Below are 18,708 nucleotides of genomic sequence, written 5' to 3'. Positions count from 1 at the left end.
GTCTTACCTAGAATGTCTTACTCTCTCACCTAGAAAAATCCAGACACTTAAAAGTCCAATGCCTCTGTGATTTCTGCAGCCAGGGGCAACCTCATCCTCATCCTGGTGCAAGGTTCCAAATTGGATTGGAGTTACCATTGTTCTGTCATTAACTTTCTTATTGAATCTGAGTCAACACAGGCATTGCTTCTGGATGGGGTGAAACCTAGACAAATGCTCTCCTCCCCTCTCTCTTCAAAGAGCTTCCCTATCTGTAGCCTTTGCTCAATTTTCTGTTCATGCTGCAGGCCCAGTGACACGGCAACCACAGCGTTAACCAAATCCTATTGCCTCCTTGAATGTTTGTAGCAACTGTCAAAAACACAATCCACAAAACGTACAATAGCTTTGCCTGGGTAGAACTAATTAAAATGCTGCTTGCCTGGAAGTTAGTGGCTGTTCTTATATTAGTGAAGTCAGGGAGTAGTCCAATGGAATAGGGTCGGCTCATGTTGCTGAATGTCTGTTCAGTTGTGAGCCAACTGCACAGCATTCAGTGGGCATGAACGGACAAGTTTGTAAAAGACGTGTCAGTTCAACCAGAACGGCTGTGTATCACCATGATAGCTATTCTCCTGAGATTTCCAGTGCACAGGCAGTACATTTGTGCGAATACCCTTCCCAACGTGGGTCACAGTGTGGGCCATGTCAGATGTGACTCATGCCAAACGTGGTCACGCCATTGTCTGCCCTCAGAGCTGCCACAGTGCCAGCAGCTGTGGTGCTATGAACCCCAACTTTATGGCCTAGGAGGTCCTATGGTAGTTAAAAAAATTTGAATCAAATGATAATCTAAATCTGTTTGGAAAAGATCCAGTACGTGTGGGCTAAGCTGGTGAGAAACTCCCCAGGGTCCAGTGACTCAGTGTCATTGAATAGGGGTGGGGAATTCCCTGGAAACCCCGCCGCAAATGAATTTGGATTGGATTTGTTTATTGTCACGTGTACCGAGGTACAGTGAAAAGTATTTTTCTGCGAGCAGCTCAACAGATCATTAAGTACATGAGAAGAAAAGGGAATAAAAGAAAATACATAATAGGGCAACACAACATATACAATGTAACTACAAAGGCACTGGCACCGGATGAAGCATATAGGGTGTAGTGTTAATGAAGTCAGTCCATAAGAGGGTCATTTAGGAGTTGTTTGGAACATTTAGAAATTGTTTGGGAGAATCGCGCCCAGTATTCACCTCTTTTCAGATGGACAAACATATGAAAGAAACACATCTATTTCATTCTTTATAATGACTTGTGCGGGGTGTATATTATGTGGCAGGTAATGTGCAATGGTCATCTCCCAGGCATCCACAAATGCCACGTTCGTGCCCTCAAACATCTTTCTCATCACTAAATCCAGTTGGTAGGAAAACCAGTCACTATAGTTGAGAATGATTTTTTCTGAATATTCTCGGACATTGGCAGTCTTTATGACAACCAGTGTCTCTGGACTCCTGTCCAGTAACTGTAGAATTGACCTCCTAACGTTCTGTAGTCTTCGTATATATACTTCCACTGGGAAAGTGCTGAAGTGAGCCGTTAAGGTAATGACAATAACTGTGTTTTTACTTCCTTTAATTTCATCCAGTTTATTTGAAATATAGTGTAGGTGCTGGCTTGAAATGGTGCTGAATTGGATTGGCGGGCCATGTGGGTGATATTTAACCACAATGTTGTTTTCTACGTTCACAGCAAGGTGAGGACCGACCATTCTAGGATTGCCAAGATCCAGTATTTTCAGACCTAAAACAGAGAAGATATTTAGCCTGCTAAGTTACAAAGTTGCTGATGTTAGCAGATATGAAACTGGGAGGGCATATCATTTCAAGTATCAAAACACCAAAGTGAAGTTACAGATTTACCGGATGATAATGCACGGGGGCGATTTAACATCCAATAAACAGGGTCCTGTTTTGAATGCAAACAGTGGGGTGTTTCTTGGCGCCTGCAGCACCTAGAACAACCCCACTATCAAACAGGATGCTGTTTTTTATTGACCTCAGTCGCGAACACTCTGTCGAGGTCACACTTACCTCACTTCCTGCACTGACGGGTTCAGCCCATCAGTGCAGGAAGTGATCGGGATGCCATTTGTAAATGCCAATCTGATCTCTTGACCCCCCTCTAACACCCAACCGCAGCCTCCAGACCCCCAAACCTATCTCCTATAGGGTCCTCGAGCCCCCCCACCCCCCTCACCCACATCTTAAGGGCAGGGAAAGACTGGGCCCGATCCTTGATATAGACAACCTGGCACCCAAATACCTTGGCACTGCCGGGGTGCACGGGGGGCATTTCCAATGTGCCAGGCTGGCAGTGGTAACGTGCCTCCATGCCTGTGGGAGTGCCAGGGTACTACTCTGCTGAAAGGCCGAACACCACGGGCCTCCGATGTCCTTGGAGACCCTCCAGGTGTCATCACGCCTGCTCCATGTTTGTGTGGACCAGTGCTAAATGGCCCCACGGTGAGATCGCCCAGGCACGGGCGTTCATTTCCGGGCCTCAGAAGAATCGGGTGCCTAATGACTCAGTTACATATGTTAATCTGGATCTCACCCAATGAGGGCGAGATCCACAGCACGACATCTCCCGAGACCTCGTTAGATCTCACAAAGTGTTCCGAGCATTGCAAATCTCGTGAAAGGCCTCCCATGAGATTTAATGGCCTCGCCAAGTCACCGAGTTGGGCATGACGAGGCTGTTCGATCGCGCCTGTAAAAGATGTTATCCCAGTGCTGAAGCCCAGCTCTTGGGTATTTTAATGTTGGCTGCTGCCTCTGTGATGATGATACCTCCAAGGTTCAGGCAAAATGTTCCGGCCTCACGGCCTGATTAGAATGCAAGGCAATAAAACTCGCCTGTGATATGGCTCATCTATCCACAGGAATTCACTTGGGAGTTGGGAAGTGCTTGTGTAACTAACATTGCCAAAAATCCTTAGTAGCAATAGCCTTCAGCTGTGCAACCAGAGGTCGCCATGGTCAAAGGAGGTTAAAGGGACCTTCACCATATTACCACGGACAAGACTTCATCCTGGGGATGTTCGGTGGGACTGAAGGGCAGCAGATGGAGTTGCCGCTGTTACGGGCATGCACGATCCTGGGGGTGGCCTGATGGACCCACAGGTGTTGAGTCCCACACCCTCCGGCCCAGGGATGACCCCACACTGATGGCGCCCACCCCCGCCCACCAGGCCTGTCCCCTCTGGGTCTCCCCTGTTGTGTTATTCACCCTGGGCTGACGCGGACTGCAACGCGATGCAGATAAACGATAAAGCATACACCAAACGTAGGCGTTTGGTTCAATCAGATTTATTGAACTTCAGTAACGAAGCACACAACTGCCTGTGGGTTGACTCTCTACTACTCTAAGTAAACTAACTCTAACTGTCCAGACCAGGCTAGCTCAATCCATGTGTAGAAGGTGTTGAATGTTTTGTACACCCTGACTGTCACTACAGTTGTCACCAGTGGAAAGAGCAGAGCGCTGATGCCATGTGTGTTTTTTAGTTGGAAGCCCCCCTCTGGTGTTCTGTCTGGTGATTGGTTGTGTTCTGTTCTGTATGTTGATTGGCTCACCTGGGTGTCTGTCACTGCCTGCTTTTACCTCATGATGTGCATGGGTGCATATTATGACATCCCCCCCCCCGCTCCGCCGACCCCCGAGCGCTGGGGCAGCATCTCCAGAGTCCCTGGGCTTATTGCCCGATCTTAAGATGGCTACTCACCTCCTCCGATCCCTGTCATGTTCTGGAGACTGGCCAAAGTGACTGATGAACTACAGAACGTTTAGTTTAAATAAATTATTGTAGAACAACTGCGTGATAAAATAACTATGATAAATAAAATAATAAACTACTAACACTAATTGACTATTGTGAAACTACTGCAAAATACGTCTACCCTCCAGCACGACCTACTCCCGGACCACAGGTCATGCAGAACATTATGTACAAACTTGCCTTATGCATATCATCACAAGCCCCTCAGCAGGCTCTGTGCTGGCTTCAGGTTTATAACAGGTGCGCTAAAGGGTGCCTGCGTGACCGCTCACTGGGAGCTGGTTAGTCCACAGGAGGCTGTTCGATAGGGGGCCCGTCCCACTAACCATATGAAGATTGACCTTAATTGGTGATTATTGGCTGCCGCCATGTCTAGGCGGGATCCGGAACCCACTAACGGGAGTGGACCGGTTAAATAAGAAACCGATTGATGCCCGGCGTGGATCCTGATTTTGGCCTCTCCCGCGATCTAACCGGTTCATACGGATCCGTGCCGGGCGTGACGCGGTCGTTAGATTGTGTGCGAAGTAATTCAACAAGTTATTGACGTCACACAAAAATTTTCTACCTATACCAATCAATCTCTTTGGACAAACAAAGTATTTCACCCTTCTTCTTCTCCAACAATTTTTTTTTGATTTCCACCTCTGTTTATCCATTTGTCTTGATCTCCCTTATTTCATTCCCTCTTTCTTTCTGTTTCCCACTGAGATTTCCCATTTCACACTTCGTTTTTCTTTAAAAGACAATCTTTTTCTGAAAACTTTCTCTCTTCCCTTTGTTAAGGTTCTCCCAAAATTGTGCATACTTCTCAAGTTCTGACTTATTGTAGCTTTTCTGAAACCCTAGTTCAGACAACAAAATTGTTGATGACATCAATTGGCGCAGACGTTGACACATAAACCAATTGCAAAGAGGGCAAAGCTGGATGGTGATGCTGTTGTAATATAGGTTCTTTAGATGTCTCAATGATGCGATCTTGAGACTTGTACGCTTAAACATGAAACATTTTGTGGTAGTATGCATTAGGGGTCATGTGGGACTGTGAAGCCATGATGTCATTGGCTGACAGATCCCGGGTCCTGGTTGGACATTGACCTCTAGCTCCGCCCTGAAGGCGGAGTATAAGTACCTGGAGTCCTCCCCCGCAGGCAGTCTACTACTGAGCTGCGGGGGGAACAGACACGCTTAATAAAGCCTCATCGACTTCACTCTATTCGTCTCTCGGAGTCTTTGTGCGCTACAATTTATTAAGCGTGACTAAAGGACTATGGAGCTCAGGATCATCCCGGAATGCCTGAGGATCAGCCCCCACGCAGTGAACGCGGCAGCAGCTTTCAAGCACTGGCAGACTTGTTTTGAGGCCGACCTCAGAACGGCCACCGGCTGGGTCACAGAAGACCAAAAACTACAGGTCCTGCACTCGAGGTTAAGCACGGAGATTTTCTCCCTCATCGAAGACGCAGAGGATTTCCAGACGGCGTTCGCAGCACTAAAAAGTCTCTATGTCCGCCCAGTAAACCAGATCTACGCTCGCTATCAACTCGCAACGAGATGGCAAAGTCCCGGAGAATCGATAGATGAATTCTACGCCCCGCTACTAATTTTGGGACGAGCCTGCAGCTGGCCGTCGGTGAACGCAAATGAACACACGGACATGTTAATGCGTGATGCTTTTGTGGCAGGTATGAACTCCTCCCAAATCCGCCAAAGACTTCTAGAAAAAGAGTCGCTAGGACTCTCAGAGGCACGGGCCCTAGCAGCCTCCCTAGACGTGGCCGCGCGAAATTCCCGCGCCTACAGCCCCGACCGCGCGGCAGCCCATTGGGCTCCGTACGTACCCGTCACGACAAACCCACCCGCCCCCGGACACCCCACAGGCTTGCGCGGTCCAAACGCCAAGTCGCACCGGGGGCGCCCGCTGCTATTTCTGCGGCCAGGCGAAACACCCTCGGCAGCGCTGCCCGGCCCGCGCAGTGATCGGCAAGAGCTGCGGGAAAAAGGGCCATTTCGCGGCTGTGTGCCGGTCCCGCGAGGTTGCCGCTGTCCCGGGAGAACAGGGAGCCCTGCACGCCGTTTACGCTCCCCAACCCCCCCCAGCGCCCCATGTACGACCCGCAGGCGCAGCCACTCTGGGTCCCGACCACCGCGGTCCCGGGAGAACAGGGAGCCCTGCACGCCGCTTACGCTCCCCAACGCCCCCCCCCGCGCCCCATGTATGACCCGCCGGCGATACCACTTTGGGTCCCGACCACCGCTCTCCCCGGAGAAGAGGGAGTTCTGCGCGTCTCTAACGCCCCCCAAACCCCCCCCCCCCGCGCACCCCACGTCTGACCCGCGGGCGCTACCAATTTGGGTCCCGACCACCGCTGTCCCCAGAGATGAGGGAGCCCCGCGCGTTCCTAACGCTCCCCAACCACCCCAGCGCCCCATGTGCAACCCGCAGGCGCCGCCATTTTGGGTCCCGGCCACCACGAGAGGAGGAAGGGCGCCGCCAAAATGGACCACCCCAGACCTGTACGACGCATGAGGGCGGCCATTTTGTCCACCCCGCCGCCATCTTGTGACCCCCAGCCATGTGTGATGCATGGGGCAGCCATTTTGTTCACCCCCCGACGCCATCTTGGACGGCAACAACGGACCCCAGTATCGACGGCTCCACGGGGTTCGAAGAAGATGCTCAACTACTACAACCACGTCTCTCTTCAATGACGCTGGACCAAGCTCGGCCCCGGACACTCCAGACGACGACGACAACGGTGCTGATAAACGGACACGAGACACCATGCCTAGTCGACTCCGGGAGCACAGAGAGCTTTATCCACCCCGACACGGTAAGACGCTGTTCTTTGACCACCCATCCCAGCGCACAAAAGATTTCCCTAGCTGCAGGATCCCACTCCGTACAGATCAAAGGCTTCTGCATAGTTACCCTAACGGTGCAAGGGAGGGAGTTCAAAAACTACAGGCTCTACGTCCTTCCCCAACTCTGCGCCCCCACATTACTGGGATTAGACTTCCAGTGCAATCTACAGAGCCTAACCTTCAAATTCGGCGGCCCAATACCCCCACTCACTATCTGCGGCCTCGCAACCCTCACGGTGCAACCCCCGTCCTTGTTTGCAAACCTCACCCCGGATTGCAAACCCGTCGCCACTAGGAGCAGACGGTACAGCGCCCAGGACCGGACCTTCATTCAGTCCGAAGTCCAGCGGCTACTAAAGGAAGGCATAATCCAGGCCAGCAATAGTCCCTGGAGAGCACAGGTGGTAGTAGTAAAGACAGGGGAGAAGCAAAGGATGGTCATAGACTATAGCCAGACCATCAACAGGTACACACAACTAGACGCGTACCCTCTCCCCCGCATATCCGACATGGTCAATCGGATTGCCCAATATAAAGTCTTCTCCACCGTGGACCTCAAGTCCGCCTACCATCAGCTCCCCATCCGTCCAAGTGACCGCAAGTACACAGCCTTCGAGGCAGACGGGCGATTATACCATTTCCTAAGGGTCCCATTTGGCGTCACAAACGGGGTCTCGGTCTTCCAACGAGAGATGGACCGAATGGTTGATCAACACGGGTTGCGGGCCACGTTCCCGTATCTCGACAATGTAACCATCTGCGGCCACGATCAGCAGGACCACGACGCCAACCTCCAAAAATTCCTCCAGACCGCTAAAGCCTTGAACCTCACATACGAGGACAAGTGCGTTTTCAGCACAAACCGGTTGGCCATCTTGGGATATGTAGTGCGCAATGGGATAATAGGCCCCGACCCCGAACGTATGCGCGCCCTCATGGAATTTCCCCTCCCGCACTGCTCAAAAGCCCTGAAACGCTGCCTGGGGTTCTTTTCATACTACGCCCAGTGGGCCCCCCAGTACGCAGACAAGGCCCGCCCCCTAATACAGACCACGACCTTCCCTCTGTCGACAGAGACTTGCCAGGCCTTCAGCCGCATCAAAGCGGATATCGCAAAGGCCACGATGCGCGCCATCGACGAGTCCCTCCCCTTCCAGGTCGAGAGCGACGCCTCCGACGTAGCTCTAGCGGCCACCCTTAACCAAGCGGGCAGACCCGTGGCCTTTTTCTCCCAAACCCTCCACGCTTCAGAAACCCGCCACTCCTCAGTGGAAAAGGAAGCCCAAGCCATAGTGGAAGCTGTGCGACATTGGAGGCATTACCTGGCCGGCAGGAGATTCACTCTCCTCACGGACCAACGGTCGGTAGCCTTCATGTTCGATAATGCACAGCGGGGCAAAATCAAAAACGACAAGATCTTAAGGTGGAGGATCGAGCTCTCCACCTTCAACTACGAGATCTTGTATCGTCCCGGAAAGCTGAACGAGCCGTCCGATGCCCTATCCCGCGGCACATGTGCCAACGCACAAATTAACCGCCTCCAAAGCCTCCACGAGGACCTCTGCCACCCGGGGGTCACTCGGTTTTACCACTTTATCAAGTCCCGCAACCTCCCATACTCCTTAGAGGAGGTCCGTACAGTCACACGGAACTGCCACATCTGCGCAGAATGCAAACCGCATTTTTTCAGGCCGGATGGTGCACACCTGATTAAGGCTTCCCGCCCCTTTGAACGCCTTAGTCTGGATTTCAAACGACCCCTCCCCTCCACCGACCGCAACATATACTTCCTTAATGTGGTGGACGAGTACTCCCGCTTCCCATTCGCCATCCCCTGTTCTGACATGACCGCGGCCACAGCCATTAAAGCCCTGAACACCATATTCACACTGTTCGGTTGCCCCGCATACGTCCACAGCGACAGGGGGTCCACCTTCATGAGTGACGAGCTGCGCCAGTTCCTGCTCAGCAACGGGATAGCCTCGAGCAGGACGACCAGCTACAACCCCCGGGGGAACGGGCAAGTAGAGAGGGAGAACGGCACGGTCTGGAAGACCGTCCTACTGGCCCTACGGTCCAGGGACCTCCCAGTTTCACGGTGGCAGGAGGTCCTTCCGGACGCCCTCCACTCCATCCGGTCACTACTGTGTACTAGCACTAACCAAACGCCTCATGAGCGCCTCCTTGTCTTCCCCAGGAAGTCCTCCTCTGGAACGTCGCTGCCGACCTGGCTGGCGGCCCCAGGACCCATCTTGCTCCGAAAGCACGTGCGGGCGCACAAATCGGACCCGTTGGTCGAAAGGGTTCACCTTCTTCACGCGAACCCGCAGTACGCTTACGTGGAGTACCCCGACGGCTGACAGGACACGGTCTCTCTGCGAGATCTGGCACCCGCCAGCAACACACACACCCCCCCGACACCAATCACCCAACCCCCCCCTTCCTGCCACCGCCGCACCCCGCGACCGCCCCCTTCCCAGGAGGATCAGTCCTCCTCCCAGGCCCGACCAGGAATGAAGCCCAAGCTGAAACCGTAAGGCTCCCGGAGACGACAACACCGGAGCAAGCACCACCACCACCACCGGGGCCGAGGCGATCGACACGGACGACCAGACCGCCCGACCGACTCGTGGCGTCGATCTAACAGTACAAGATGTGGACTTTTAACGAGAACATTTTGTCTTTTCCTGACGATTACTGTAAATAGTTGGAAAAAAAAACCTTGTACATACTGTAATAACATGCGAAAGTTTTCCTCCCAGGACCAGCCTTGTAAACCTTTACCACCATGCGAAGCATCACCCCGCCGGGTTCATTTTTAACAAGGGGTGAATGTGGTAGTATGCATTAGGGGTCATGTGGGACTGTGAAGCCATGATGTCATTGGCTGACAGATCCCAGGTCCTGGTTGGACGTTGACCTCTGGCTCCGCCCTGAAGGCGGAGTATAAGTACCTGGAGTCCTCCCCCGCAGGCAGTCTACTACTGAACTGCGGGGGAAACAGTTACGCTTAATAAAGCCTCATCGACTTCACTCTATTCGTCTCTCGGAGTCTTTGTGCGCTACACATTTGTTGTTAATTATTAACTATTTCTTTGGTCCTTGTTCTATATTTACAGATCCCAAGAATAGAGACTCAGGAAGCTGAATGTAGGGTGAAGCCGGTTTATTCACAGTCATAAGGAATCTGCCTGTGGCAGTAAATACACACACACACAGTTAAAGCCCCATTGGGCCAACCAACATGCCAATCCCTGTCCGGGCCGGCCTTTAAACTAGGGCACTATGAGCCCCAGATGGGCGGGACTCCGCCCACTAGCGCGGAAGCTCATATTCCTTGAGTCTCACGGGAAGATCAACCTGAGTAGCCCCATGGGCCTCGTGGGGGTTATGACACCCTCCCAGCCCCCAAGTCCGAAGGCTCCCCCTCTGCAACGATCTGAGGAGACCCTCTGCATTACTTTGCACATGGTTATGCTTCTGCCAGAGGTGGGTCTGGGTTGGGTGGCTTAAAGCGATTTGTCGAACATCTTTTTTGAGATGATCTCTGGAGGGACACTGCTGGAGGTTTGGCTTCGGACACAATGTCGTCTGTGAGCGCGGATGGTTCATGCTTCTTCTCGTGACATACGACAAGATGCTTCAGTGTCCATCTCCGAGCCTGAGTTGTCATCTTGATCATCAGGGCCTTGGACCATGGTGGGTTCCACTCCTTGGCTATGGAATGATCCAAGAGGCAGTGGAGGTAGCAACAATGCCCCTAGCCTGGCGTCCTCTGAGTCAGGCTCACTTATTTTAAGGTGATCCCTTAATCTTGACCTTGTAAGATATGGGCCCTGTTTTTTCCAGCATGATATCGGGAACCAATCAACGGCATTTCCAAAATTCCAGATATAAACAGTGACCCTGGTTGAAAATTTCTCCCAGGCGTCTTGTGGTCATGATGCTTCTTTGGAATACCTTATTGTAGTTTGACATTTCCACCCAAACTTGGGAAAGTCAGACATAAGCAAGAGGCGCCGGCCATCAGTAGCCTTGCTGGTGCTATCCATGTCGAGACAAATGACAAGGTCCTGTAATGAGAAAGGAACCTTGCCAGTCATTTGTCCAGGGAGTCCGTGGTCTGCTTCCACATGCCTCGCTTGAATGTTTGTACCGCCCGTGTTCTCAAGCCAGTTGAGGACAGGCGGTATGGGGTGGTCCAGATGTATCTTATACCAGTGTTCTTCAAACTTGGGGGCGCGACCCGTGGGTGGGTTGTGGGCGGGTGTCGGGAGGGCCGCGGAGCTGTCCTTCATAGCACTCCCGATTGCGCAAATCCCCGCGCAGCAGCCAGCTTTTAATAATGCCGGCTGCAAGCTGCCTTTAAAATGGCTGCGAACATGTAAAAAAAAATTCGGCCGCGCATGCGCAAAACTATGCGCATGTGCGCCGATGATCGGGCGCGCATGCGCAGTGCGACTGCTATTTTTTAAACGGTCGCAGCTTTTTGTTTTACAAGTTTAGGTTTTTTAAATTCATTTTATTCATTTATTTTATTCATTTAATTTTTATTTTTTTCATTTATTTTATTCATTTTTTTTTACAAGTTCGGAGGGGTTTTATTTGATAAAATTTTGCAGGAAAAAAATGCCAAACTTTGGACAGATGGAGACTCCATACTTTCCAACACCGGAAGGCTTCACCTTCATCCAACACGTTCCATTGGAGGAGCGTGTACGAGGGCCAAAGGGACCCAAAACCATTTCCTCCATTTTCATCAGCAGCAAACAAGGTAAGAGAAAATGGTGGGTCGCTCCGGTCAGCCGGCGTGGGTCCCGAAGGTCGGCAGGATTGGGTCCTGAAGTATGGCCGGTTGGTAAAAATGGGTCCCCGGAAAAAAAGTTTGAAGAACACTGTCTTATACCATTCGTGAGTACAAATGTGGAGAATGCCTCGCTCGTGAACAGAGTCCCGTTATCTGTAACCAGCACTTTTGGTATCCCATGGGTACTAAATAAGCACCTTAATTTTTCAACAGTGGCTCTCAAAGTGGTGCAGGTCATCCTGTGTACATCTAGCCACTTAGAATGGGCGTCCACAAGGATCAAGAACATAGATCCCATGAAAGGCCCAGTGAAGTCAGCATGCAACCTCACCCAGGGGCGTCTAGCCATTCCCAGGGGTGAAGCGGGGCTGAAGGAGGGAGTTTTTGGTGCTCTTGACACACTGGGCATCTTTGCACATTGGTGACATTGAGTGAGTAGTGCAAAGATGCCCAGTGTCACGAGCACCAAAAACTCCCTCCTTCAGCCCCTCTTCACCCCTGGGAATGGCCAGGGCACCCCGGATGAGGTTGCATGCTGGCTTCTCTGGATCTTTCACGGTTACTAAAGGACCGGAAACATTTATATGAATAGATAGTCATTTAAATCATCAAATACTGTGCCCCTGTTTGGTGAAGATCATCACGCACACATAGGGTTGAAACCCAGCTGAAAGTCCCAAAATACATGCTGTTAGATGAATTCAACATTCTGAATTCTCCTTCTGTGTACCCGAACAGGCGCCGGAATGTGGCAACTAGGAGATTTTCACAATAACTTCATTGCAATGTTAATGCATGCCTACTTGTGATGATAAATATTATTATTATCATTCCTGATATTATCACATAAGGCTCAACACCACTCCTTTGGCTCCCTGTCCTGATAAACATCACTCCTCCACATATTCGCCAACGTCGGCGACCCAGAAAATGATTGACGAAGTCACACAATGCCCCCCCCCCCCCACCTACCTGCCACTTCATGCTAATCTATTCAGTCCAACCAAGTTACAACTCCCATCAAGAAGGCCGATCTGGAAAATCCCTCCCACACAGGATTTCAGCGCAAATGCCACCTGGACGAATGAATGAGAACCATTAGACCTGGGACTACGATGTTGTGGCCATTAGGAGACGTGGATAGAACAGGGGCAGGAATGGTTGTTGGGGGTTCCGGGGTTTAGATGTTTCAGTAAGATTAGGGAAGGTGGTAAAACAGGTGGAGGAGTAGCATTGTTAATCAAGGATAGTATAATGGCTGCAGAAAGGCAGTTTGAGGAGGATCTGTCTACTGAGGTAGTGTGGGCTGCAGTTAAAAATAGGAAAGGAGCGGTCAATTTGTGAGGAGTTTTCTATAGGCCCCCAAACAGTAACAGAGATGTGGAGGAAAAGATTGCAATGCAGATTTTGGATAGGTGGGGTAGTCACAGGGTAGTTGTCATGGGTGACTTTAACTTTCCAAATATTGATTGGAACCACTATAATTCGAATAGTTTGGATGGGGCTGTTTTTATCCAATGTGCGCAGGAGGGTTTCCTCATACAATATGTGGATAGACCGACAAGTGGCGGGGCCACATTGGATTTGGTACTGGGTAATGAACCGGGCCAAGTGTTAGATTTGGTTGTGGGAGAGCACTTTGAAGATAGTGACCACAATTCGGTGACTTTCATAATAGCAATGGAGAGGGATAGGAACATATGGCTGGGCAAGGTTTATAACTGGGGGAAGGGTAATTATGATGCGATTAGGCAAGAATTGGGGAGCATAAGATGGAAACAGGAATTGTCACTGATAGGCACAATTGAGATGTGGAGCTTGTTCAAGGAGCAAATACTGCGTGTCCTTGATATGTATGTCCCTGTCAGGCAGGGAGGAAATGGACTTCCGGGTGCGGCTATGCAGAGCTAGGTCGCACATTCGGTAGATCCCGCTTGGAACGGACTTTTGGGCTCTTTTACATGGCCCCCACCGCATTTGTTTGACATTTCCCGGTGTGGCAAGAAGACTGCAACATTCCCCTGACAGTGTCCCCCAGGAATGTTATGTCTTTTGGCTACCAGACCCGGCAGAAACAGTAAAAGATTTGGCTGCAACAGGATAAATAGGGCCTCTTCCAGCATGCAGGCAGGGGAAGGGCAAGCTTAAAGCTGCAAACTGACCTGAGGGCCTTTACCAAAGGTGAATTCTAACAGCAGAGGGAACAACTGTGAAAAGATCTCACCAAGGCCACTGAAGAAGCGGGGACGAGGCTTCCGGTGGCGGCCATGGAGGAGTAGGTCGCGCATTCGGCAGCTCCCGTCTGGTACGGACTCTTAGACCTTTTTCAGGAGTTTCCATAGACATTTTGGGGCAGATTGGTGAAGCGAACACTGCCAAAAGGATTCCCTCTCGAGACTTCCGGTTGCGGCTATGTGGAGCTAAGTCGCACATTCGGCGGCTCCCGCAAAAACTGACTTTTGGGCTCTTTTCAGGGCCCCCAAGGGCACCTTTTCGACGTTTCCCGGTGTGGGAAGAAGTTAATAATAGCTCCCCGTCAGTATATGGCTTTAACTAGAAGCGGGGTGACAAAAAAGGTGGTGGTGGACCTGAAGAAGGGAGGGAAGAAGGACAAAATGGCGGCGGGCGGAGACCAGGCAGCATGGAGGCAGTGGGCGGAGGAGCAACAGGAGGGTATCCAGCGCTGCCTCAGAGAGATTAAAACGGACCTGCTAGAGCCGATGAAGGCTTCTATTGATAGGCTGCTGAAGACACAGACGGCCCAGGGGGTGGCGATCCAAGAGGCTCGACAAAAGATCTCTGACAATGAGGACGAGATCTTAGTCCTGGCGGTAAAGGTGGAGGCGCACGAGGCGCTCCACAAGAAATGGCAGGAGTGGTTCGACGAGATGGAGAATCGGTCGAGGCAGAAGAATCTGCGGATTCTGGGCCTCCCGGAGGGGCTGGAGGGGCTGGACGTGGGGGCCTATGTGGTCACCATGTTAAACTCGCTGATGGGAGCGGAGTCCTTCCAGGGGCCCCTGGAGCTGGAAGGGGCCCATAGAGTGTTGGCAAGGAGGCCCAAGGCTAACGAGCCTCCGCGGGCGGTGCTGGTGCGGTTTCATCGGTTCGTCGATCGGGATTGTGTGCTCAGGTGGGCCAAGTAGGAGAGGAGCAGCAGGTGGGAGAACACGGAGGTTCGGATATATCAGGACTGGAGTGCAGAGGTGGCGAAGAGGAGGGCCGGGTACAATCGAGCGAAGGCGGTGCTGCACCGGAAGGGGGTGAAGTTTGGCATGTTGCAGCCGGCGCGACTGTGGGTTACCTACAAGGACCGGCACCATTATTTTGAGTCTCCGGAGGAGGCGTGGGCCTTTGTTCAGGCCGAGAAGCTGGACACAGGCTGAGGGTCGGGATGGGCGATTGGGGACTGCGGTGGATATGTTATGCCTATTTTTGGTTCGGGGGTGGGGGGGGGCCTTTGCATTGTTTTGGGTTTCTTTTTCTCTGTGTTTTTCTCTTTCGGGTTGGGGTGGGTGGATGGGGCGGGTTGGACACTGTTGTGGTTGGTGGCGGGGCCTGGTAGGTGGAGAGCATGGGATTTCTTCCCGCGCCAAAGACTGTGGGGGCGGGACCGGGGCGGGGAAGCGAGGATTGTTTCCTGTGCTTAGAATGGAAGGGGGAGGAGGGAGAGCCTGTGAATGGGAAGCGGGAGAGGAGGGTGTGCCACACAATGGGAGGAGTCGAAGGGGAGGCGGGAGTGGCCGGGGTCAGCAGGAGTCAGCTGACTTACGGAAGTGCAATGGGGGGAGTAAACCAGCTAGGATGGGTCCTAGCCGGGGGGGGGGGGGGGGGGATCGAGTTGCTGCTGCTAAGATCAAGGAGGAGCTGGAGCGAGTGCCGCTGTGGGGAACGGGCCGTGTGTGGGGTGCGGTCGCGTGGCTGGCCGAGGAGGGGGGCGGGTAGCCCCCTGATCCGGCTGATAACCTGGAATGTAAGGGGACTGAATGGGCCGGTTAAGCGGGCCTGCGTGTTCGTGCACCTGAAGGAGCTCAAGGCGGATGTGGTTATGCTCCAGGAGACACACCTGAAGGTGGTAGACCAGGTAAGACTGAGGAAAGGGTGGGTAGGTCAGGTGTTTCACTCGGGGCTAGATGCCAAAAATCGAGGGGTGGCAATCTTGGTGAGAAAGAAGGTGTCATTCGAGGCGTCGAGCATTGTGGCAGATAATGGCAGTAGGTACATAATGGTAAGTGATAAGTTGCAGGGAGAGAGGGTGGTACTGGTCAATGTGTATGCTCCGAACTGGGACGATGCGGGTTTTATGCGGCGTATTGTAGTTTAGTCGGGCAGCATGGTCGGCACGGGCTTGGAGGGCCGAAGGGCCTGTTCCTGTGCTGTACATTTCTTTGTTCTTTGTTTGTTCTTTGTATGTTGTGTCGGATCCCAGACTTGGAAGTGGGGGGCCTGATAATGGGGGGAGACTTTAACACGGTGTTGGATCCTGCATTGGATCGCTCCAGGTCTAGGACGGGTAGGAAGCCGGCGGCGGCTAGAGTGTTGAGGGGATTTATGGACCAAATGGGAGGGGTGGACCCTTGGAGATTTGCAAGGCCGGGGGCTAGGGAATTTTCATTCTTCTCACATGTCCAGAAGGCTTATTCTCTAATCGACTTTTTCATTTTGAGTAGGGCGCTGATAGCGAGAGTAGAGGATACCGAGTATTCGGCAATAGCCATTTCGGACCATGCCCCGCATTGGGTGGACTTGGAGATGGGGGCGGAGAGGGACCAGCGCCCGCTGTGGCGCTTGGAGGTGGGGCTGTTGGCGGACGAGGAGGTGAGCGAGCGGGTCGGAGGAAGTATAGAGAGGTACTTGGAGACCAACGACAACGGGGAGGTCCGATTGGGGATGGTATGGGAGGCACTGAAGGCGGTGGTGAGGGGAGAGCTGATCTCCATCAGGGCCCACAAGGAGCGGAGGGAGCGGGAGGAGAGGGAGAGGCTGGTGGGGGAGATGGTGAGGGTAGACAGGAGGTATGCGGAAGAACCTGAGGAAGGATTGTTGAGGAAGAGGCGCAGCCTCCAGGCTGAATTCGACCTGGTGACCACCAGGAAGGTGGAGGTGCAGTGGAGGAAGGCCCAGGGGGCAGTCTACGAGTATGGGGAAAAGGCAAGCCGGATGCTGGCGCATCAGCTTCGGAAGCGGGACGCAGCTAGGGAGATTGGGGGAGTTAAGGACAGGGGAGGGAGTGTGGTGCGGAGTGGGGTTGGCATCAATGGGGTCTTCAGGGACTTCTACGAGGAATTGTACCGACCCGAGCCCCCAAGGGAGGAGGGAGGGATGGGCCGTTTCCTGGACCAATTGAGGTTTCCAAAGGTGGAAGAGGGACTGGTGATGGGACTGGGGGCCCCGATTGGTCTGGAGAGCTGATCAAAGGGATAGGAAGCATGCAGGCGGGGAAGGCACCGGGGCCGGACGGTTTCCCGGTCGAGTTCTATAAAAAATATATGGACCTGTTGGACCCGCTGTTAGTTAGGACCTTCAATGAGGCAAGGGAGGGGGGGGCTTTACCCCCGACGATGTCCCGGGCACTGATCTCCTTGATCCTGAAGCGGGACAAGGATCCCCTGCAATGTGGGTCTTACAGACCGATTTCCTTGCTAAATGTAGATGCCAAGGTGCTGGCGAAGGTCTTAGCCATGAGGATTGAGGATTGTGTGCCGCAGATCATCCATGAAGACCAGACGGGGTTTGTGAAGGGGAGACAGTTGAACGCGAATGTGCGGAGGCTTTTGAACATTATCATGATGCCGGCGAGGGAGGGGGAGGCGGAGATAGTGATGGCGATGGACGCTGAGAAAGCCTTCGATAGGGTAGAGTGGGGGTACCTGTGGGAGGTGCTGAAGAGGTTTGGGTTTGGGGAGGGTTTTGTCAGGTGGGATAGGCTGTTGTATGAGGTCCCGATGGCGAGTGTGGCCACAAACAGGAGGAGGTCCGAGTACTTTTGGTTGCACCGAGGGATGAGACAGGGGTGTCCCCTGTCCCCCCTGCTCTTCGCACTGGTGATTGAACCCCTGGCTATGGCACTGAGAGAGTCGAGGAACTGGAGGCGGTTGGTGCGGGGTGGGGAGGAGCATAAGGTGTCGCTTTATGTGGACGACCTGCTGCTGTATGTGGCGGACCCGGTGGGAGGAATGCCAGAGGTAATGAGGATCCTTAGGGAATTCGGGGACTTTTCGGGGTACAAGCTCAATATGGTGAAGAGCGAGCTGTTCGTAGTTCAGCTAGGGGACCAGGAGAGGGGGATTGGCGAGCTCCCACTAAAAAGGGCGGCAAGGAGCTTCAGATATTTGGGGGTCCAGGTGGCCAGGAGCTGGGGGACCCTGCATAGGCTTAACTTTACAAGGCTGGTGGAGCAAATGGAGGAGGAGTTCAAGAGGTGGGACACGTTGCCGCTGTCCCTGGCAGGTAGGGTGCAGTCAATCAAAATGACGGTGCTCCCAAGGTTTTTGTTCCTGTTCCAGTGCCTCCCCGTGTTTATCCCAAAGGCTTTTTTCAGGCGGGTTAACAGGAGTATAATGGGGTTTGTGTGGGCGCGAGGGACTCCGAGGGTGAGAAGGGTGTTCCTGGAGCTTGGTAGAGATAGGGGGGGCTGGCGCTGCCCAACCTCTGTGGGTACTACTGGGCCGCCAATACGACAATGGTGCACAAGTGTGTGATGGAGGGGGAGGGGGCTGCATGGAAGAGGCTGGAGACGGCGTCCTGTGTGGGTACGAGTCTGGGGGTGCTGGCAACGGCGCCACTGCCGCCTCCTCCAAGGAGGTATACTACGAGCCCCGTGGTGGTGGCGGCCCTCAAAATTTGGGGGCAGTGGAGGCGGCATAGGGGGGAAGTTAGGGCCTCGGCGTGGACCCCATTACAGTGGAACCACCGGTTCGCCCCAGGAAGAACAGGTGGAGGGTTTTTGGGGTGGCACAGGGCAGAGATACGAAAGTTGGGGGACCTGTTTGTGGACGGGAAGTTCGCGAGCTTGGGTGAGCTGGAGGAGAAGTACAGGCTCCCTCCCGGGGAACACCTTCAGGTACTTACAGGTAAGGGCGTTTGCCAGACGGCAGGTGGTGGAATTCCCACGGCTACTGCCACACACAGTATAGGACAGGGTGCTCTCGGGGAGGAGGGTGGGAGTGGGGAAGATCTAGGAAACCTGCCAGGTGATGGAGGAGGAGGAGGCCTCA

The 18,708-nt window shown here is 53.1% G+C and overlaps 1 protein-coding gene across 1 annotated transcript in view; it reads right to left on the bottom strand.

Annotated features, from left to right (window-relative positions):
- Window positions 1-959: 959 nt before the first annotated feature.
- LOC140427839 (NXPE family member 3-like) overlaps window positions 960-18,708 on the bottom strand; it is a 156,809-nt gene continuing 139,060 nt past the window's right edge. The window contains exon 6 of the mRNA XM_072513604.1: window positions 960-1,781. Coding sequence (XP_072369705.1) covers window positions 1,228-1,781 — 554 coding nt within the window. The 3' untranslated portion in view covers window positions 960-1,227. The remainder of the gene's footprint in view (window positions 1,782-18,708) is intronic.

This window comes from Scyliorhinus torazame, chromosome 8, assembly GCF_047496885.1.
Source record: "Scyliorhinus torazame isolate Kashiwa2021f chromosome 8, sScyTor2.1, whole genome shotgun sequence".
Taxonomy (NCBI): Eukaryota; Metazoa; Chordata; class Chondrichthyes; order Carcharhiniformes; family Scyliorhinidae; genus Scyliorhinus; species Scyliorhinus torazame.
This window is presented reverse-complemented; position numbering and strand designations above follow the sequence as displayed.